This window comes from Pogona vitticeps, chromosome 3 (genome assembly GCF_051106095.1).
Source record: "Pogona vitticeps strain Pit_001003342236 chromosome 3, PviZW2.1, whole genome shotgun sequence".
Taxonomy (NCBI): domain Eukaryota; kingdom Metazoa; phylum Chordata; class Lepidosauria; order Squamata; family Agamidae; genus Pogona; species Pogona vitticeps.
This window is the reverse complement of record NC_135785.1, coordinates 251833385-251855737: the sequence shown is the minus strand read 5'-3', so window position 1 is coordinate 251855737 and position 22353 is coordinate 251833385. Positions and strand designations below refer to the sequence as shown.

The following is a 22353-nucleotide window of genomic DNA, read 5'->3' as shown; positions in this document are numbered from 1 at the left end:
CAATATCTTTTGGCATGAAAAGACTCTGGGGCATCTAACTCTCTGGTGTGTTTGCCATGCAGCAAATATTTGGAAGTGTTTGAATTGCTGTCATTGTTCTAATTATCGTGGTCATTCTAATTACTGCAGTTGCACTCCTGGCTAAGTCAGGCATTCATTTTAGCATTAACATTCCATATAGGCTGGATAATGGAACCAGCATCTGCTTTATTAACAGGCAGATAGAAAGAGAACTATGGGATTAGACTGAAAAGCCCTTCGGGTTCAGCATTCTGGCCGAGCAGGCATTTATGATTAAGGAAGCCATGAGTGCAACATGAGTGTGAGAGCATCCATCCTCCAATTGCCCCACAATCCTGTTCATGCACACAAGTTCACCCTGGCATTGGCAGTCCTCCCCATTTCCTAAGAGTTGTCAGGATGAGAGACATTGTGAGGGAAGCTGCACCGTGATTCTACTCTCCGCCATCTGTTTGAGGATAAGCCAGGTGTGTATTGTCGGGGCCTGCTGAAGGATCCTGGAGACGGGGCTGTGGCTCCATAGGCCCTCTGTACGTCAGAGATCCCAGATCGTGTCTCTCTTCTCTTCCATTTCAAGACCTCATATACAGGTGGCAGAAAATGGCCTCTCGCATCCCATCCCAGGCTCAAACGAGACGACAGGGTGAGCTAACTGCTGGATAGCTCAGTGGTTTCGGCATCCAGGAGTTCGATTCCCCACGGTGCCTCCTTGACAGGGGCTGGATTCAGTGATCCAATGGGTCCCCCTTCCAGCTTTGCATTTCTAAGACGATGACGATGATTAAAAGCAGAACTCCCTTACGAAGTACAATACATCTATTCACCCTAATAAAGAGTTTGTCCAATTGGATGGTCCGGCGCGCCCCCAGAAACGAATGAAAACAGACCGCCCTGAATACTAACCAGCAAAACACAATGCAAAAACAGGCGATGTTTCAAAGATCACTGGGGGGGGGAATCATCCTACGATCCACGAAATTTCGTGGATTCAAAAACAGCTCAGGTATGCCGCGGCGTGACCCTTTGGACTTAAAGCTCCTCACATTTGTATTCCATTTTGTGCCGACCCCACGGCTACCGTTCAATTCGGCACTAAGGGAGGCGATTCCCTCCTTTTTTAGCCTTGACTCGCCCGGTGCCCCGCCAGCGACCCCGTCCCGGCCGCCCCGAAGCGCTTCCCAGCGACGCTCTGAAGCCGCGAGGAGAGCTTGGCGGGTCGGAGGGAGCCCCCGGGGCTTTCCCTCGCTTTCTCGTCTCCGGGGCGGGGAAGGCGGGGTCCCAGTTCCCGCCTCTCCTCTCCTCTCTTCCAAGGCGGGGAAGGCGGGCGAGGAGGGCACGGCTCTCCCCCGCCCGGACGTCGCAGGCGCCAAACAAAGGGAAGGCGGGCGCATGGCTCGGGCGGCTCCTCGCTTCGCCAGCTCCGCGCGCCCGGCTCCGGCAGCGCCGGCAGGGATGAGGCGGCGGGGGCCGGGGAGGGCAGCAGTGGCGGCGGGGGCGCGCCCGGTGGGGCGGGCAGCGAGGGGCTGAGGCGGCGGAGCGCCTTTTGTTAGTGGCCGCCGCGCGCCCCCGCCGCCGCCGCCACCATGGCCATCGCGCACATCGCCACCGAGTACGTCTTCTCGGACTTCCTGCTGAAGGAGCCCTCGGAGAGCAAGTACAAGGGGCTGAGGCTGGAGCTGGCCGTCGACAAGCTGGTCACCTGCATCGCCGTCGGGCTGCCCCTCCTCCTCATCTCGCTGGCCTTCGCCCAGGAGATCTCCATAGGTAAAAAAGCACGCCGGGTTCTGGCGGAGAGCACCTCGCCCAGCCACGGGGTCGACGAAAGCGGGGGGAGGGGAGAGAGAGAGAGAGAGAAGGGCGCGGTGGAAGCACGCTCATGGGTGGTGTGCCACGAAAGAGAGACTCCGGGCAATACTAAGGAGGGGGGGAGGTCGTCGAGGAGGGGCTGTGCCACTCTGACTGTGTGGAGGGGGAGGAGGGTACCTGGCTCTCCTCCTCAGAGGAGTGGGGAGTGACAGCCCGACGAAGAGTCTTGTGGCACCTTCAGGACGACCAGGTTCTGTTTTGCAAGCGAGGCCTTCTTACAGCGTGCTGCTGCTTCGGGCAGCAGTTTGGAAGGGGTGGGGAGGGTTGCGTGAGGGCCAATCCTGCCTCAGTTGCGCTGGCTGACCAAAGGGGAAGAGGAGCCTTTTCCTCTCAGCTTTCGCTTTCCACAGCGGAGAAGATGCTGCTGGAACACAAGACCCCTTTTGGGGCTTCCTTCCCTTTATCTCAGGGAGCAGCTGCACCTGCTGCCAAAGTTCAGCAGCGCCAAAATGCCTTGCCCCAGTGGGTGTCGGGCTCCACTATTGTGGAGTTGCCCGACTTTGCTTTGAAGCCTTATCGAAAGGACTCTGGGCACCTGCCAGCGTTTATGATCAGCCACCAAGTTTCTCTTGGGCTGCCTCAGTAAGAAATATTGGGTGGATGGATATCTAGAACGGGGACTTTTTAGTGGTGGCCCCAGTCTTTCCATGCCCAGGGAAGACGAGATCTGAGAACTTTAGAGATCCCTGTTCTAGAATTCTGCTATTGGGGCAAATATTGCTGAGTGGTAGACACAGAACATATCAAACCACAGCATGCGCTCCGTTCAGCTGTATGTTACAGAACGGGAGCTAGACACCTGGCTGCCGTTTTTTGGCAACAGTTGTTGTCCCCAAGCACGCATTTCCCTCCTATAGTTGTTCCAAAGTTGCAAGCTGCGTATGTCATGGCCTGATCATCTTTAAGATCAGTTATTTCCAGCTAATGGTTACACTGGGCTTATACTGTAGTGTAACACTATAATTTTGCAATGCAAAAAAGAAAGAATCTTGATATATGGTATTCTGAGACAGCCTGAAGCAAATTTGTTGCTTCAGACATTTCTGATACTGTATTTCAAAGCACCTCTAATACTGTAGCCTCCTTTCTTGTATTCATTCAATTCAGCAATACTCTTGCTGTTCTTTGCCCTGGTCATAATAGTGTCATATGATTTCAATATGATGTATGCTTCCTTGTCTCTTTTATGCGCAAATACTGATGTTTGTGCCATCTGCAGCCACTTACTTATTTATATCCTCTTTTTGTATATGCGCAGGCCCCTAAAGGCAGATAACCACAAAACAATAAATCATAGGAAAGAATCATGTGCAATATATCATAACAATGAATCAATTATCTGCATGCCAGTCCTTATGCTGACAAAAAGGCACTACATGAGAACAAGGGATCAGGGAGCTTGGTGAAATTCCAGGGTTTTTTCCTGAAATACTTCCAAAAAGGGGTGCTCTGGGGGGAGATCCCAAAACAGACGAGTGTAAACTGTGTAAATGTGGGATGCTGGAGTGGATTAGGAAACTTTTGGGAGGTGAAAAGGAATGGAATCACTCAGAAAAGGGTCCTGACTGCCTGGCTGGACTCTGAACAAAGGTCTTCCATCTTTTGCTGTAGGCTCCAGGTGTTCATTCTGAAGCATTGCAAAGGATGAGAAGACATTGTTTGTTACTATCTGCAAAAGTCTCTTGGGGAAAAAAAAACAGTGGGAAAGAAGCCAAGAAGTCTCTCTTTGGAAAGAATTTCAGAGCCAAAGTGCCACTATTCAAAAGGATGTCTCTTGTATGACTAGAAGTCAGTCCCCAGATTCGGTATAGACACAGAGAGGTGGTGGTGGTGGGAAGGTGTGCAAATGCTAGTCCCACCTTTAGTTTGATTTCCGTGTGTCAGCCGTGGTGCCTGACTGTTTTGGACAGAACTTTCAAGTCGTTTTTGTACTGTTGTTTGTTAGTGAGAATTAGCATTTTCCTCAAAATGTGTATAGAGCAGAGTGAGAAGACACATGGGGTGAAAAAGAGGAGTAATCATGATCTGACTAGACAACATTATTGGGTCAACTTTATTCATGTTCAAGGACTCACCAACAAAAGGTTCCTTTGTTTGGGCCCAGGCTGTTAATCTCTCTTCCCACCCCCACCCTGACCTAGAAATAATGTAAACATGTTATTGCTATTATTGGCAGTTCTGCTCAGCAACCCACTCCCAAGACTTGAACGACCCACTTTTGAGCCTCCCAACCAATTACTTAAATCCAGTTTTGGTACTATTTCATAGGACAGGAGGGGACAGTAGCTGCGTTAATCTGTTGCAGACAAAGTCACATATAGTCTTATGGCACCTTAAAGGCTAACACAGTTTGTTCAGTATAACATGGACTGCAGTCCACTTTTTAAGATGTGTGGAAGGTTGTCCAGGTAGACAGTCCTTGCCTGACTGACAGTGTCTGCCACTTCCAGCTTTGCTCTGTCTATCTGAAGAAACGGGGTATGGTCTACAAAAGTGTATGTCGATTAAACCTCTTACGTGAGTGCCTTATTGGATATACCACACACAGAAGACCATTTTCAAAAGACAACTTGCACAATTCGTTTTGCATACAGTATGCATCCAACAAACCACAGAATGCTGGTTGAATCTTGGTGAAAACAAAAACTGGAGTGGTTAATGGAATAGAGCTTTCATAAAGATTGAGGCTGGCCAACCGTTGACTAGGAAATAATGTACTGCAACATTTTGTTGCATTTCTGTGTGTATATAAATGATACAGTACTTGCTTTGGAGGCCTGTGAAGCTAAAATATCTTTCCCATCATGGGCTGGTTCAACGTTCTGTTTTTGAATCCCGTGTTTTCTTCTGTGAAATAGGTGTGTACCGTTTTCCAAATACAGATGCTGTATTATTCTCTTATCACGCTGCCACTCCTTTTTCCGGTCTTGTTTTCTTTTCTTTTCATTCATTGGCTTGCTTTGGGATTTTTTGGCAGCTGTTGCCAGCTGTTTAAACTTTATTTGTCTGTGTGCTCTATATGTTGCTGTTGGAAGAAGAGGCTGGACAAAACTCCAAAAATAAATACAACTTGACTTCAGGGTCTGCAGTAAACACATGAAGGAGAAGCCTGCTTTTATCCCTTGTAGATGGCCTTGTATTGCTTTCATTCTTCCAAAATTGCTTGCCGTCTTGCTTCCAGACATACAGTTGTATCTTCTCTCAGGGTTACCCTTGCTAACTATGGCAGACTCATGTCATGGCCAATTTTGGATGCAATGTTATATTGAGAGCTAATGCAAAAGGCTGGGCTACCTTCCTGATACAGTGGTGCCTTGCTAGACAGTTACCCCGCATGACAGTTACCCCGCTAGATATTGACTTTTTGTGATTGCTATAGCGATTCACAAAACAGTGATTCCTATGGGGGAGTTTTGCTGGACAATGTTTGGTCCCTGCTTCGCAAACCGATTTTCGCTAGATGATGATTTTGACAGCTTCCTCCGCGCTCGCAAACAGGTGTTTTCGGGACCTAAGCTTTGCAAGACAGCAATTTAAACAGCTGATCGGCGGTTCGCAAAGCAGCTTTCCTATGGCTGATCTTCACTAGACAACGATGATTCTTCCCCATTGGAACGCATTAAACAGGTTTCAATGCATTCCAGTGGGGAAATGCTTTATGCTAGACAATAATTTCGCTAAACAGCGATTTCAGTGGAACAGATTATCATCATCTAGCGAGGCACCACTGTATGACATGTGCTGTAATTACACCGGGAGAATATGTCACTCAAGGTTGTAGGTCAACACCTCTACAGGACAGCCCTGTGAAATGGTATTACTTCATTTCTTGAGTAAAATTTGTGGGCAGAAGCATACATCCTAGAAAACATCCTAGAGGAAGCCAGTGAGAGAGGAGCCCCTTCTGATCATTCAGGAAAAAAATGTTTGAAAGCCTGTTCCTTCTTAAACTTTCAAATACTTTTTTGAGACGGAAAATCTTATCTTTTGTCCAGTGAACTCAAGCCTGCACACATGAAGATTACTCCATTCCGACCTGCCACTAGGGCTGCATGCTCAAGGCTGCATGCCTGAAAGTTACACCATTTTATCCTCATGGCGTCTTTAGGAAGGAAGATTAAGCCATTGGTCTTTAGCTTGTAGGTTGTGATTCATACTTGGATTGCACCCTGACCGGCTTCTCATCAGTTCAGCCACCATTTTTTTTTGTCCTAACTAGAACAGACTAATTGAAATCCGTGGGATTTTTTGACTAGTAAGTCATATTAATATAAGTGAGTCTACTGTAATGATGACTGAAATGGATTTATCCATTTGTTTTTGCTTGTGCTTTTTAGAGAGAAGATTGCCTTGATGAATAAGGGAGGCAAGACCGCTTGCTTGACTCAAGAGAGTTTCCAGTGTCACTTATGTGTTTATTAGTTTCTCTCTCCCATACAAGGAGAGGCATACAGTCTCCAAAATGATTTCTAAAAAGTTGTTGCAGCTAAAAGTGATACAATTCAAATTCAAGTAAATTCTTTCTCCTATTGCAGCCATGCAACGTCACAAAATAAAATATAATAAAGGAATCTGATTAAACAAAAAGCTGTCAATAGTGAAAGGAAATAGCTGAAAAATTATAAAATACAGTGGTGCCCCCCACCATGACAATAATTCGTTCCCCTGAAATCGCTGTTAAGTGAAAACATCGTCCAGCGAAAACAGTTTCCCCATTGGAATGCACTGAAACCCATTTAATGCGTTCCAATGGGTAAATTACCTCGTCGTCCAGTGAAGATTGCCCATAGGGGAAGCCATTTTCCGAGCGCCGATCAGCTGTTAAAATGGCTGCCCTGCAAAGCATGGGTCCGGAAAACACAGGGCAGCCATTTTGCGGAGCCGGAAAACTTCGTCTTCTTGCAAACAAATGGTTCACGAAGCACGGACCTAATCAACATCAAGTGAAAATCCCCCATAGGAAACATCATTTTGCGATCGCTATAGCGATCGCAAAAAAGTCACCGTCCTGCAGATTCGTCGTACAGAGGGGGCATTGTTTAGCGAGGTACCACTGTAATACAGTTCAGTGGGAAATTAACTGAAAATGGCAACAAAATGCAGTACTCAGTGGCCGAGGCCTTTTTGAAATTTTACACATCAATATTCCTGTTTATATAAGGCAAGCTGGAATCATTTTATTTCTTGATAAAAGGGTTAACTCGGAGGTTCCTTGTTGAAATAAGTTCATTTCGATGACTTAGTCTTGCAACTACCAGAATCAAAATAGCTGAAAATGCTTTTCTCTTTCCAAAAACGGCTTTGTTATTTGAGGCTTATCCAAATATACAAACATGAAATGCTTACATAACTGTTAGACTCCCTTCCCCAAGGCCTTCTCATACTTTTGTTGCTATCTAAGTAAAGAAAAACCAAACAAGCTCTACTAAGAATAAGCAACGGGACTTTCCATGAACTGGAAATGATGAAGTTACATAGCTGCAGAGCTGATATTTCAGAAGATGTCAGGAATCGAAGTCCTAGATTTAAATGTTGCAAAACAAAACTTAAATTAAGAGCTGAAGTGCACAACAGCAAATTTTGGAAATATTGTGTTTTATTTTTAAGGCCTAGATTTCCTGAATCCACAAGCCAGCAGCCTCACTAGTTGGAGAATTTTGGGCTGTCCAAAAAAAGACAGCACCTTTTCTGAGCAGCCACCTTTTTCTCAAAACCCCAGCTCCCCGAGCATCCTTTTCCTTGCATCTTGGCAGTCCACACTTGTTGTTGTTGTTCAGTCATTTTGTCATGTCTGACTCTTCGTGACCCCATGGACCAGAGCACGCCAGGCCCTCCTGTCTTCCACTGCCTCCCAGAGTTTGGTCAAATTCATGTTGGTCGCTTCGATGACACTGTCCAACCATCTCATCCTCTGTCCTCCCCTTCTCCTCTTGCCTTCACACTTTCCCAGCATCAGGGTCTTTTCCAGGGAGTCTTCTCTTCTCATCAGATGACCAAAGTATTGGAGCCTCAGCTTCAGGATCTGTCCTTCCAGTAAGCACTCAGGGTTGATTTCCTTTAGAATGGATAGGTTTGTTCTCCTTGAAGTCCAAGGGACTCTGAAGAGCCTCCTCCAGCACCACAATTCAAAAGCATCTTCAGCAGTCAGCCTTCTTTATGGTCCAGCTCTCACTTCCATACATCGCTACTGGAAAAACCATAGCTTTGACTATGTGGACCTTTTTTTGGCAAGATGATATCTCTGCTTTTTAAGATGCTGTTGAGGTTTGTCATCGCTTTCCTCCCAAGAAGCAGGCATCTTTTAATTTTGTGGCTGCTGTCACCATCTGCAGTGATCAGGGAGCCCAAGAAAGGTAGTGCCAAATCTGTCACTGCCTCCATATCTTCCCCTTCTATTTGCCAGGAGGTGAAGGAACCAGTGGCCATGATCTTAGTTTTTTTGATGTTGAGCTTCAGACCATTTTTGGCACTTTCTTCTTTCACCCTCATTAAGAGGTTCTTTAATTCCTTCTCACTTTCTGCCATCAGAGTGGTATCATCTGCATATCTGAGGTTGTTGATATTTCTTCCAGCAATCTTTATTTGGGATTCATCCAGTTCTGCCTCTTGCATGATGTATTCTGCATATAAGTTAAATAAGCCGGGGGACAATATACAGCCTTGTTGTACTCCTTTCCCGATTTTGAATCATTCAGTTGTTCCATATCCAGTTCTAACAGTTGCTTCCTGTCCCACGTATAGGTTTCTCAGGAGGTAGATAAGTGGTCAGGCACTCCCATTTCTTTAAGGACTTGCCATAGTTTACTGTGGTCCACACAGTCAAAGGCTTTTGCATAGTCAATGAAGCAGAAGTAGATGTTTTTATGGATCTCTCTGGCTTTCTCCATAATCCAGCACATGTTAGCAATTTGTTTCAAGTTGTTCTGCCCCTTCGAAATCCAGCTTGTACTTTTGGGAGTTCTCGGTCCACATACTGCTGAAGCCTTCCGTGTAGGATTTTGAGCTTGCTAACGTGTGAAACTAGTGCAATTGTACGGTAGTTGGAACATTCTTTGGCACTGCCTTTTTTTTGGGGATTGGGATGTAGACTGATCTTTTCCAATCCTCTGGCCACTGCTGAGTCCTGCCTTTTCATGTTCTTGTTCCCACACCCTGCTTCTTTAGATCATCTTCCTCTGTTCTATATTTAACAGCTATCCATGCAACAAGTGCAACTAATAATAGTGTAGCTGCAGCTGTCCATGGAATTCCTTCGTTGGCACCTGAAATGATTTTATTTCCCTTAGAGCCAGTTGTAAATCAGTTTATGCTTCAGGCACCTATCTGATGATTCACACCTATTCAAGTGTGAATCACTTGGCAAAAGCTGAATTTAGCAGATTTGTACCAGTAACTCATATTCACAACTGTAATATTTCTCGGGGTATCATCAAACTTAATTCATATAAAGAAGAATTTAAAAATGGACACAGTCATTGGTGAATCGCATCTTTGCAAAAGGTGTCCAGCTGTTAACAATAACAAAAGGGGCTTCCCTGAGCATTTTTCTCAATTTTCTGTTTTCTCCCCTCCCAACCTACACAAAAGTCTTGCCTAGCGCAGTTCTTTCAAGGACAGGCAGATAAATTCTTGTCTAGCCAAGCAGTTTAACATGTTATGATTTTACATTCTTCTTTGCCATGTATTTTATTATTTTTATTTGCATTCTGATAGAGTTGGTAGTTTCCATCTGTAAACTGCAGCAATATTAATTGTTTTAAATATCAGTCAATAAACACAGAATGCTAAAGAAAGACAGTATTCAAAAATGTTAATAGAAGCAATGAGTGGCTCATATTATCCTAGAAAAATCTTGTTGTTTAGCGCTGCTGCTGGTGGTACAATATATTTTGCTAGTAAATATTTTGGAATAAGATGAGCACAGACCATGGCCTTCTTAAAGACTGCAAGTGCCTGAAGCCCCAGTCACTGGGCCTGTAGTCCAAGAAAGTAACTTTTCCATGCCCTGAGTACATCTACTCAGAATTACATTCCGCTGGGTTCAGTGTTATTTAATTGCAAGCTCCATGGGTCGTATTCCCAGCTTTTCTGCTTAGGACATCATCCTATTCCCACCTACGTGGAAATGAGTAATGAATTCAAGAGTGTTGAGGAGAACATGCTTGCATAATGCACCATGTAATTCTCATAAAATGTTGACCTTACTGACATAACAACGCAAAGCATGCTGCTTGTGTACCTCCCCATATTACTTAAAGCACTCTCTGGGCAGTTTACAGTTTTAATTATGCAGGCTGCACATTGCCCCTTCCGCTCAGCAAGCTGGGTGCTCAATTTACCAACTCGGAAGGATGGAAGGCTCAGTCAACCTCAGGGCAGTTTACCTGGGATTAAACCTGGGTCTTGAGCGGAGTTTTAACTGCAGTATTGCAGTTTAACCACTGTGTCACCAAGGATCCTTCTGACAAGAGGGCTTCTGGGCATTTGCCTGCTAAACATTTAACTCTTATGCTGATGGTTTGAATGATAGAGTCTTTCAGCAAATCTCAGGGAAGACCCCTTTCTCTTCCCTTTCCTAATGTACCCAGACATTTTGGAAGAAAAAAAAACAGCTGAGGTCCATGCCAGCTTAGCAACAGAGATGAACAAGACATTGCTTTCATAAAGTGCCCCTCATGATCAACCAACTATGGTATGACAGCAGCCTTTTGAATAAATGATGGCTGTGATTCACGCCAAGTCTCTTTCTCCGCAGTGATCACAAAGCCGTGCAGCCTCATGTGCATAAAAACTGTTTGTATCCTCCAAACATTGGTTGTTCAGTGCAACGTACATTACAAGCTATGAATCAGTGACTTCAGCTTTTGTTATAAAAAGAGGATGATGTTGCACATAAACACATCTGAATTTTTCCTGGCACAACTAGCAGGCTGTCTCAGCAATGCTGGTCACTATGCAGCAATGAGGGGCCCTTACAGAAAGCATCAGCAAAAGCTAGTAGATGTATATTGTTTTTTTTAAGTATATATATTTTAGGTGGGGTTTGTATGCTGCAGTACCTGTATTGTTTCCAGAAGCATCCAGGTACTAAATCTAGCATTTCAAGGTACATCTGGGGCAATGTCAGCAAAACTGGAGTTTTTTTAAGGACAGAAACTCTGTAATGAGAACAAGCCTAGGAAATATATCACTCTGAAGTCTAAAGGGTTTTCCTTTATAAAACCCAAACCATTTGAGATTTCTTTGGCAGATGGAACTTGACAAGGCTATAGGAGTCTAGAAATACATTGTGTGCAGAAGGATGTGGAAAACATAGTCACTGATTTAGCTATTGTAGTCTCAATACTGGTTCCCCTGTTGCCCCTGTTAACAAATTGGGAGCCAGACTCAGAAAATTTAATTCTCTTCTTGTAACCCCCTTTGGAACAAATTCTCCTTATCTGTTTATAATTTAATAAATGTCACGTAGTTTGCTGCCTTGAAGGTAAATCAAACTATGCTTTGTAGTGGGCTTTAAGATTAATAGAAAACATTCTGATTTCTTCTGTAGGAGAAAATAAGGGATTTAACAGCTAAAGATAACGGTAAAGGTTCCCCTTGACATTTTCAGTCCAGTCGTGTTCAACTCTAGGGGGCGGTGCTCATCCCGTTTTCAAGCCGTAGAGCCAGCGCTTGTCCAAAGACAGTTTCCATTGCCACGTGGCCAGCATGACTAGGGAACTGCGTTTTACCTTCCCACCGATGTGGTACCTATTTATCTACTCGCATTTACATGCTTTCGAACTGCTAGGTTGGCGAGGAGCTGGGATGGAGCTACGGGAGCTCAATCCGTCGCATGGATTCGATCTTACGACTGCTGGTCTTCTGACTCTGCAGCACAGGCTTCTGTGGTTTAGCCCACAGCGCCACCACGTCCATCGTGGTAGTTTTGCTGACATTGCCCCAGATCTACCTTGAAATGCTAGATTTAGTACCTGGGTGCTTCTGAAAACAATACAGGTACAGCGGCATACAAACCCCATCTAAAAATATAAACTTTTTAGATGGGGTTTAACAGCTAGAATATGCCAAAATGCTGTGGAGAACATGCTTTGATAAATCTTCCAGTCTAAAGCAGGTTTGAAGAAAAGGATTTCAGAATTATTATATGTGATACTCCCTGGAATTCCTTATGGACTGATTCATCAATTGAAACAGAATCTGCAAGAATTAAACGTTATCTAAAATTAATAAATGAGCGGCCTCTCGGAACACAAAAAATAATTTATATAGATAAGTAAGGTTCTCCTAAACGTCTTGGGGTGGTGGACAGAGAACGACCAATATTCATGTGTGATGGTTTTGCTCATTTGTTTTATCTTTTTGGATGATTATATTTCATTGAAATAGAGGCTGTCTCAAAAAATATAGAGGGATCTCCTGTGTTAAGTCCAGCTTATCTATATATATATCTCAGGAATAATAGTTATCTCCAACACAAGATCTCAGTGTTATGTCTAGCTGCCAGATTAGTTCCAGCTTGCTGCTGGAAACAAAAAGATGATACCATCTCCAGCTGGGTATTATTCAAGGTCTGGCACCAAGCCTTAATGCACAAATGGACTGCCTATGCTAGACACATGAATACAAGGAAGCAATCAACTGGGTTTCTACAAGCTGGGTTTCCCTTTGCAGAATATAAAATTCCAAGATGAGATATTGGTCTCCTTCCAAACTCTCATACTGATTCATGTGAAGGTGTTCTTTTTTCGATGAATTATGGTTATGTATAAAATGAACCATTATATATAAGATTTGTATGACCTATTGTTCATTTCGTATTGTTGTGAAAGATTTTTTTAAAATTAAAAATTAAGGGAATTTTTAAAAAAAAAAATGAGGGTGATTGATCTTCACCCCAGTTAACCCTTCTGTTTATCTTCAGCATATGGGAATTTTCATGGGTCAGGAAGTACCTTACTCAGTTCAGATTATCCCTTCCATCTGCCCGGAGGAGGGTTAGCAGGACAAAAACTCCCTGAAACATTAAAATAGCATTTCTAGGCTGCCTGGCTTTCTGTGTGCAGGATTTCCTCTATGGCGGAGCACTGCAAAATGTACGCATGCACAAGGACACACTGTACCTGTAGCATGAAATAATGAGACCCAGGAACACATTTTTCTACCTTATACAGCTGCCTGCATAGGTTGGTCTTAAGGCTTCCTTCTGTCACGGCCTTGTACCCTGCCTTGTTTTACATTGCCTTTCCTCACCTCATTGATGGCAATGCATTTTGCTTTATTCCCCAGGTACCCAGATGAGCTGCTTTTCTCCAAGTTCGTTTTCCTGGCGCCAGGCTGCTTATGTGGACTCTTACTGCTGGGCAGCTGTGCAGCAGAAACAACATTCACAGAGTGACTCAGGACACCTCCCGCTCTGGCTTCATAAAGTTTGTATAGATCAATTCGTACTCTTTATTTACCTTCTCCCTCCTCCTTCAAAGTAGAAATCCAGCTCATTCTGTGTAGCATTCATTTCATGCCCATTCATTGGTCGCTTGGCCCATGTTTGATATACAAGGGACCTTGTCTGTTGATTTTGATACAGCCTATTTTTGCCTAAAATATATCTTCACATGAGTTTCTTAGAACCTATGCATTTAAATACTTCACAGGATGCCTTTTTGTAGGTCATGAACATCCCAGGTAACTGGCACCTATAGAACTGAAAGCACCACAACATATGTATTTTATGGTTTGCTAATAAATCTTCAAATTGTAAAAAATAAAGATTTAAAAAATATAAGTCAGTGTAAAACTATTTCCAAGCCACAGTAATAAAACAGTTTAACATAAAAAAATAATCAGTTGAAAACTATATTAAATAGATAGTTTTCTAAAGATGGTTTTGTAAAGCAGCGGTCCCCAACATTTTTGGGGCTGTGGACCGGCTGGGAGGAGGGAGCCCCATGCTGGGGGAAGCGAGCTCAGCTACAATTTCCAGGATACACCATAACACTAGGTGGATGATTTTAGGAATTATGGTCTTAAAAAAGAAACTTTTCTAAACTCTGCTTTAATCCATGAAAACTTGTGTCATACAATGCATGTATTAAAAGTGGCTGGACTTTTTTTTAGCTGTGGAATACACAACTGATGACAAATATATAACGGTGATGGTTTGAAATAATAAAGAGAATGTCAATAAAAAGTATTCTTCCTGACAGCAAAAGACATTAAAAAAGGACAAAATGTACAGGTGAGGTTTGCAGACAGAGGAAAGCTGACAATAAATTAAAAATAAAAGAAATAAATTCACATATAGGGCATGGGTGGGATCAAATGTTTTCACATCAGGATTTATTTGACTGCTCCTAGGAATTTATTTAAATTCTCCAGGCATTGAAAGATGAGCCCTTGGCTTTCTTGGATGCTGCAAAGATTGCTTAGATCATTTCCCAGATATGAGCTCATTTCTCAGAAGAATAAACATTGTGGAAGTCAGCCAATCCAAGTAGCTCTGGCTGGCCTTTCCTCCTCTCTGCTGCCTTTTCATATGGCTGCAATCCATTATGCTAATATTTCTATCCCCTGGCCATCCTCATCATAGCGCAGTGAAATCTGAATTCTCAAGGCGTGGTTGAAAGTTTGAATAGCTACTTTCAATCTGCATTTATGATCTGTTAGCCTGATTGTGTACTTTAGCCTTATGGTACAGTGGTTAAACTGGTTCTGCAGTCAAGCCTCTGCTTGCCTCCCTCACTGACCACTCAGGGTGTGCTGCTCGTTCCCTCCTCTTTGCATAATCTTCCAGTCCTGGCAGGAGCATGGGCTTCCCTCCTCCATCTCTTCTGTCAGCTACCCACCCACAGGCAGGGCTGCAAGAATCCCTGCCACACCTCCTTGTCTGAGGACTGACTACAATTCCCATCATCCTTCAGCATTGACTCTGCTGGCTGGCACTCATTGGGGTTAGTCCGGGGACATTTTAAGGCATGACACTAAGATTACAGTCCTTTGTAAATCTGGTTAGAAATGGGTCTATGTAACTATGCCTAGAATGCCAGACTATAATCATCTATTGCATTTTCAAAAATCTGCATTGCAGAAACAAACCATACATTAATGAGACTATGCATTTGTTTCCTAAATTTGGACCACAGATTTCTTGGTCTGCTTTGCTTGCCTTGCCTTGATCTGGCTGAAGAGGCATCTGGATCTAAACTAACCTTATCTTGGTGGTTTCCTTTCCCAGTTTTTCCCCTACATCCTTCTGCTATTAGCCATCTTGCTGTACCTGCCATACCTCTTCTGGCGCTTCACTGCAGCTCCTCACCTTTTCGCTGACCTGAAGTTTATCATGGAAGAACTTGACAAAGCCTATAACAGAGCGATCAAAGCTGCAAATAGCTGTTATAATAGTGATATGAGGGACACAGCCGGCTCCACACCAGTCGTTAATGAGAACATTGCTCAGAGGTGAGTGTCCCATCTCTTGCCCTTTCCTACTTTCTAAATTTGTTTTTAATGAATTTCACTTGAAATCACAGGAAACGGGTGAATTCTTCAAATCATGGGAATGGGTGAGTCGCCAGAGGATTGGAGGAGGGCCAATGTTGTCACTACAGTATCTTCAGTATTGTCCCTATCTTCAAAACGGGCAAAAAAGAGGAACCTGGGAACTACAGGCCAGTCAGCCTGTCATCAATCCCAGGCAAAATTCTGGAACAGATCATAAAGTGCTCATTGTGCAAGCACTTAGAAAACAAGGCAGTAATAGCTAGAAGCCAACACGGATTTGTCAAGAACAAATCCTGCCAAACTAATTTGATCTCAGTTTTTTGATCAGGTCACCTCCCTGATAGACAGAGGGAATGCTGTAGACGTAGTATATCTTGACTTCAGCAAAGCTTTTGACAAAATGCCCATGATACCCTGATTAGCAAGCTAACTAGTGTGGGCTGGATAGATCAAGTGTCAGGTGGATACATAATTGGCTACAGAATCATACTCAGAGGGTGATGATTAATGGGTCCTTTTCTAACTGGGAGGAGGTAACAAGTGGGGTACCCCAAGGCTCAGTCCTGGGCCTGCTGCTGTTCAATATTTTTATTAATGACTTGGATGAGGGAATGCAGGGTGTGCTTGTCAAATTTGCAGATGATACCAAGTTGGGAGGAATAGCTAATACCCTAGAAGACAGAAACAAAATTTTAAAATGACCTTGATAGGATGGAGCACTGGGCTGAAAGGAACAGAATGAAATTCAACAGGGATAAGTGGGAACTACTGCACCTCGGAAAAAGAAACCAATTGCACAGTTACAAGATGGGGGATACCTGGCTTAGCAAAACAACAAGTGAGAAGGAATTGTCATAAATCATAAGCTAAATATGAGCCAACAGTGTGATGTGGCTACAAAATAGGCAAATGCTATTTTAGGCTGTATTAATAGAAGTATGGTCACCAAATACTGCAAGGTGCTAGTCCCCCTCTATTCAGCACTGGTTAGGCCTCACCTAACACCACACTTCAAAAAGGATGCTAACAAATTGGAACAAGTTCAGAGGAGGGTGACAAGGATGATCAGCAGGCTTGAAACCAAGCCCTATGAGGAAAGGCTGAAAGAACTGGGCATGTTTAACCTTGAGAAAAGAAGACTGAAGGGTGATATGATAGCACTTTTCAAATATTTGAAAGGCTGTCATACAGAGGAGGGGCAAGATCTGTTTTCGATCATCCCAGAGTGCAGGACACCCAACAATGGGTTCAAGTTAAAGGAAGCCAGATTTTGGTTGAATATCAGGAAAAACTTCCTAACTGTTAGAGCAGTACAACAGTGGAACCAGTTACCTCAGGAGTTGGTGAGTGGAGGGAAAAACTTGGATAATCACCTGGCAGATCTGCTTTGATTATATTCCTGCACTGAGCACGGGGTTGGACTTAATGGCCTTATAGGCCCCTTCCAACTTCACTTTTCTATGATTCTATAGAATCCAGATAGGCAGAACTGTTTTCTGTCAGCGTTTAGCTGGAAAGCACTATAAATTAGAGGAAAGGCATAGGATCTGACATATTGTCTAGAGGCTTTGCGATTCTTGGTTTCACACACCTGTCCTTATTTTGTTTATCTCAGCACCTAATGACTACATTCTTGGAAAGAAAATTCACAATGCTCTACCAACATTCACGAGGAACCTAGGAAGGGAAAAACAGCTACTTGGGCCCAATTTAGACAGTCACTTAGGGGTGTACTCACTTTTGTTGCCAGCGTTTTAGACATGAATGGTTGTGTGTTGCGTTATTTTGAGGGGACAGCACATTTACGTTGTTATATAAGCTGTATACTCACTGCTTTACATTGTAACCAAGTGTCATTTCTTCAGTGTTGTCACATGAAAAGATATACTAAGATATTTATGAAATGTGAGTGGGTGTACTCACTTCTGTGATATAGACATACTATTTGTGTAATGTCTAAAATAAAATATAATATTGACGTGCTAGCTCTGGTTATTGGCTTTTTTCTTTCTTTCAGTTTTTGGGAGTTATCTGATAGTCACTTTAAATACCCCATTGTGGAGCAGTATTTGAAAACAAAGAAAGGTTCCAAGAACTTACTCCTCAGGTACATATTTTGCCGTTTGTTGACACTGACAATTATTGTCTTGGCTTGTATTTACCTGGGCTACTACATCAGTCTGTCCTCTGTGACCGATGAGTTTATATGCAACATCAAAACTGGGATCTTAAAGAATGACACAACGGTTCCTGAACGGTTCCAGTGCAAACTGATCGCTGTGGGGATCTTCCAGCTACTCAGTTATATCAATTTCATTGTCTACTTCTTCCTCCTGCCCCTTGTGATTTATGCCTTGCTGGTACCATACAGGCAGAGCTCAGATATCCTCCAAGTGTACGAGCTTCTGCCGACCTTTGATGTTCTCAAAGTCAAAACGAAGAGCTATGACGATTTAAGTCTCTACCTCCTCTTCCTCGAAGAAAACGTCAGCGAGCTTAAATCTTACAAGTGCCTCAAAGTTCTGGAGAACCTGAAAGGCAACGGAGAGAAATTCGATGCCATGCAGTTGTTGATGAATCTTGGCTCAATTAAAACAGATGCCACAGATAGCAAGTCAAAGGGGAAGAAGACGGAAGCTGAAACAGCAAACAATGAGGCAGAATTACAAGGTAAAACTGTTTTTATTTAATTTAACCTTTATTCATATATTGCTCATAAAATTAATCATAGCCATTTAGAAATAGTTAAAATACCATGCCCAAAGAGCTTGAAAATGTTAACTTGCTTGAAATGTAACTCTCAAGAATTCCTCAGGCAGCATGACCTTGCTGGTTCTGGGACTTAAAGTCCAAAAAGGTTGACTTTGACACGTTCTATATATTAACACAATGGTCAAAATTATATTGTTTAGTATAGTAAATCACATTAGAGTAGGCATACTGAATCAGTGGGGATTTGGTGAGTCAGCTCCTCTGCAAGGCCAAAAAAATGTATAGTTTATTACAATACTGTGGTGACAACATGCCAGCATCACACTAAATCAGTAGAAGCAGCTACATTTTGCTTAATGTAGTGTTTGGCATTAGAAATCCTGGATCAGACACACATGAGAACCAAATTTTCATAATCAGCAGACTGATCCTGGGTGTACTCAACTGGAAAATAAGCTGTATTTAATTTTGTGTAACTTGCTCCAGATGAAATATGCAAACCATGAAGAATTAGATTCATACTTCCTCATACTTTGGATAATCTCAAGGAGGTTTAAATTTACTTGCTAGACCCAACTAGAGCAGGCCCACTGAATCAGTCGGGTTTGTATAAGTGTTGACTAGGGATGGGGGTATTTGTATACGAATATAAATATCCCCACACAGGTGGCGATAACGAGGGTCCAGCCCCATGGGGCCGGCTGGTCCACTCACCGATCTGCCGCTGCCACAGATGCTGCAATTCTTCCAATGGCTCTGCAGTGCACGATCTGAGAGCCATTCTTTGACCTTGCAGCGAGGCTTGTGCTCCCTCCTCCTGCCAGGAGTGGCGAGCCGAACGCACGCTACAGAGCCATTGGAAGAATCATGGCATCCTCGGAAGATCAGTGAGTGGACCGTCCGGCCCCATGGGGCTGGACCCTCGTTATCGCCACCTGTGTGGAGATATTCGTATAATATCAAATACCCCTATCTCTAGTGTTGGCCTATCATTCAGCAACTGATTCAGTAGATCTACTTTAACTGGGAGTAGAACTTGGCCAATGAACTTAAATTGGTCTTGACTGAATTAAGTCCTACTGATTTCACCGCATCTTCTCTAAGTATAAATAAAACCAGCCACTGAATGGAGCACTATAAACTGTCATACAGATCTCATCCACTTGTGTATATTCGTTTTTTCTCTTTCTCTCTTTATTATATTATTATTATTTTTCTGGATTCACACACTAAAGTGGGGCTGTCACAGCCTGACTACTCATAATTTAATTGGGCAGGTTCTTATGACTCCCAGTTTGAAGATCTAGAAACACTGTTTCAAATATATCCAGATCATAATATATTTAAATACTGTTCGAGAACAACACAGCTCTTCTTGGTTGCATCTGAAGAGTAACAAAACATTTTCCCTGTCCTGTTGCTTTATCATCTTCAGATCTGACAGGAACCACGTTGCCTGCTGATGGAGCAAAAACAAGTAAAGAAGATGGCAAACTTCGTCAGAGACTTCTGGATTCTTCTTGCTGATCCCCTGGTTAATGATTACTCAGCTATGAGGATTCCTCCCAGTGCAAGCCATGTTGAACATGGGGCAATTATCTTCTTGCGCAAGGGCAGGACAAGGAGCATATCATAGTTTATAAGCTTTGTATGTGACCATGTTTACGTAACTACCTAGCCTTCTCCGCTTAAAGGCGTACTGTTGAGCTGTTTTATACTAATTTTGGTTTTTAGAGAGACAGTAGGGAGAAAGTGCAAGTTTATCCTGGAAACAGGATACAGAGAAACATACTGTAAGATGTAATTAGGCCTGAAGGGAAAGTTGAGAGTCAGTTGGGGTGGTTTCCCCTCCTTGGTTGATTCTAGCAGGTCTGTCGTTCTGTTCTCTTCTGATGACTTTCTATGGTCATGAAGGTGGTTTACCTAGAGTCAGCTTCATCTGTTATACTCCGGGTGTGCTGACTGCTCTGATTTCTCCAAATGTGGGAGACTCAACTGCATAATTTGTGGTGCCTTCGTGATTATGATCATCTCCTCTGACAAGTGAACGGAAGGATAGCTCTACCAGATCAGGCCAAAGCCCTCTTTAGTCCAGCATCCAACTTCCACAGTGGCCAACCAGTTTCCTGTGTGAAAGCACCAGCAGGACAGGAGGGTAATAGTGTTTCTCCAGAACTTGTATTGAACAGCTCATGGGCTTGTGTGTGCTATGTGCCAACAAGAGGCATTTGACTGACACTGACTCTTACAGAATTTTCAAGATTTTTAAGGGATAGTTTTAGCCAACAGGGATTTGAACTGAGGTCTCATGAATCCTGGTTTGTCACTCTATCCACTACACCACTCTGGCTTCCATACTGAAAAGTATAGCGGTACTGGAGATTATACATTTGTATCTATCATAGTTTGGAGTAACCTTATCCTGAATTACTTATCATTGTTGTTGTTCCTTTTTATGCCTCTTTCCCACCAGACTATGCTCAAAAGAGTGCATAGTCTTGTCAGTTCAACAAAAAAAATGTGATAAGGACAATTAGAAAGAACCATAGGCCAGATCCTATTAGCTAGTTGCACCAGAATAAACACAGTGGCATAAACTGTTGCAACAAATTGCCAGTAGTTAACAAGTCGCTGTTTGTATCCCTCATCATTTGCCTGTTGGGTGGGTGGGTGAGTGACAAGGAATAAAAGGCAGCAACTCATTAATTAGGGGCAATTTGGCATTGCAGTTTATGGCATTGCACTTATGTCAGTGTTACCAACCGGTAGGACTGTGGGCAAAAGTGTAAATAAGTGACTACATCATGAAAGACAATTATGTATGAAAACACTGAAAATAAACAGACTTAATACACATTTAAAACTAAACAGGAGATGCATTACTAACACAGAAATGAAAATACTCTACCCTCCAAAGCCAAGCGGATCTTCATTCCACAAAAGTAAATATTAGGCTGCCCACAGATGATTTAATCACACTGATTGGCAGTCACTCCTCTCACAGCCTTCCTTTCACTCAAAGGATGGGTCTCCACAGTCTTAAGTCCCAGTTTCTGAAATAAGGAGGGAAATTCTAAGGCCTAAAATCCATTATCCATCCCAGCAAGATCAGACCCATTGAATAAATTGCTAACTAAGACAGCGCTTACTTAAACCACATTGATTCAGTGGGTCTTTTCTAGTTGGGACAAGCTAAGTCAATTTAGGCCTGACATGTCTTCTTTAAATCCCACAGGTTCTCATGAATGTCAGTGTCTGTCTCTCCCCCTCCCTGTGCCAGTCTTGTCTTGGAGATAAAAGGCTGCTTGGAACCAGGATGACACGAGACAGCCCGAAACGCTCTCTGATGTTCACCTGATTTCTCTGATGTTCAGTTCACACTTGATTTCTCTGCACTTTGAAATTTAAGTTATCAGACATCAGCACTGTTGAGCACTCTACTGAAATTAGATCTGTTTCAGTGGCTTGGATGAATGCATGGGGTATAAGTAGATGGTGGGGAGATCCTAGTTTGTTTCTTTTTTAAGATAAACTGCCTTTCACTATGCTGCATGATCATTGGAAAGCAAGCCTGAAAACAAATTGTCTTTTTTTAAAAGCTAGGTCTTTCTTGAAACTAGTATACAGTGGTGCCTCACACAACGAGTGCCTCACACAACGATGAATTCACACAACGATGCCTTTTTCTGTTAAATTTGCTGCCTCACACAGCGATGTTTCCTATGGGGGATTTTCACACAACGATCTCCCTTTTCACTCCTGTAAAAGTGTCTTACAATGTTTGGATGCTGTTTTAAATGATTGCAATGGTTAGTCCACCTCCTGAAACCTATGCAAACTGATTTTGGTGTTGTTCTGACACTTCGTTAATTTATGATGATTTTTTGAATTTTCTCCATTGGAAACCATTGGATGGTCTGTCTAATGGTTTCCAATGGAAAAAACAAAAAATCATCATAAATTAACGAAGTGTCAGAACAACACCAAAATCAGTTTGCATAGGTTTCAGGAGGTGGGCTAACCATTGCAATCATTTAAAACAGCGTCCAAACATTGTAAGACACTTTTACAGGAGCGAAAAAGGACTTCGCAAAGGCATTGAAATGTATTGAGTCGGCGTCAATACATTCCAATATAGGAAACATTGTTTCACTCAACGATGTTTCCTATGGGGATTTTCACTGAACGATGGCAATCCGTTGCAATTGGAACGGATTAACCGGTTTTCAATGCATTCCTATGAGAAATGGTGTT

At 43.0% G+C, this 22353-nt stretch overlaps 1 protein-coding gene across 1 annotated transcript; it reads left to right on the top strand.

Moving 5' to 3' along the window:
• The first annotated feature begins 1488 nt into the window (after nt 1–1488).
• PANX1 (pannexin 1) lies at nt 1489–20967 on the top strand. Its single transcript, XM_020778493.3, has 5 exons — nt 1489–1785; nt 13177–13316; nt 15122–15345; nt 17405–18057; nt 19535–20967. Exons 1-5 carry the CDS (start codon nt 1605–1607, stop codon nt 19624–19626), a joined length of 1290 nt encoding a protein of 429 aa, XP_020634152.3. The 5' UTR covers nt 1489–1604; the 3' UTR covers nt 19627–20967.
• Nucleotides 20968–22353: the final 1386 nt, after the last annotated feature.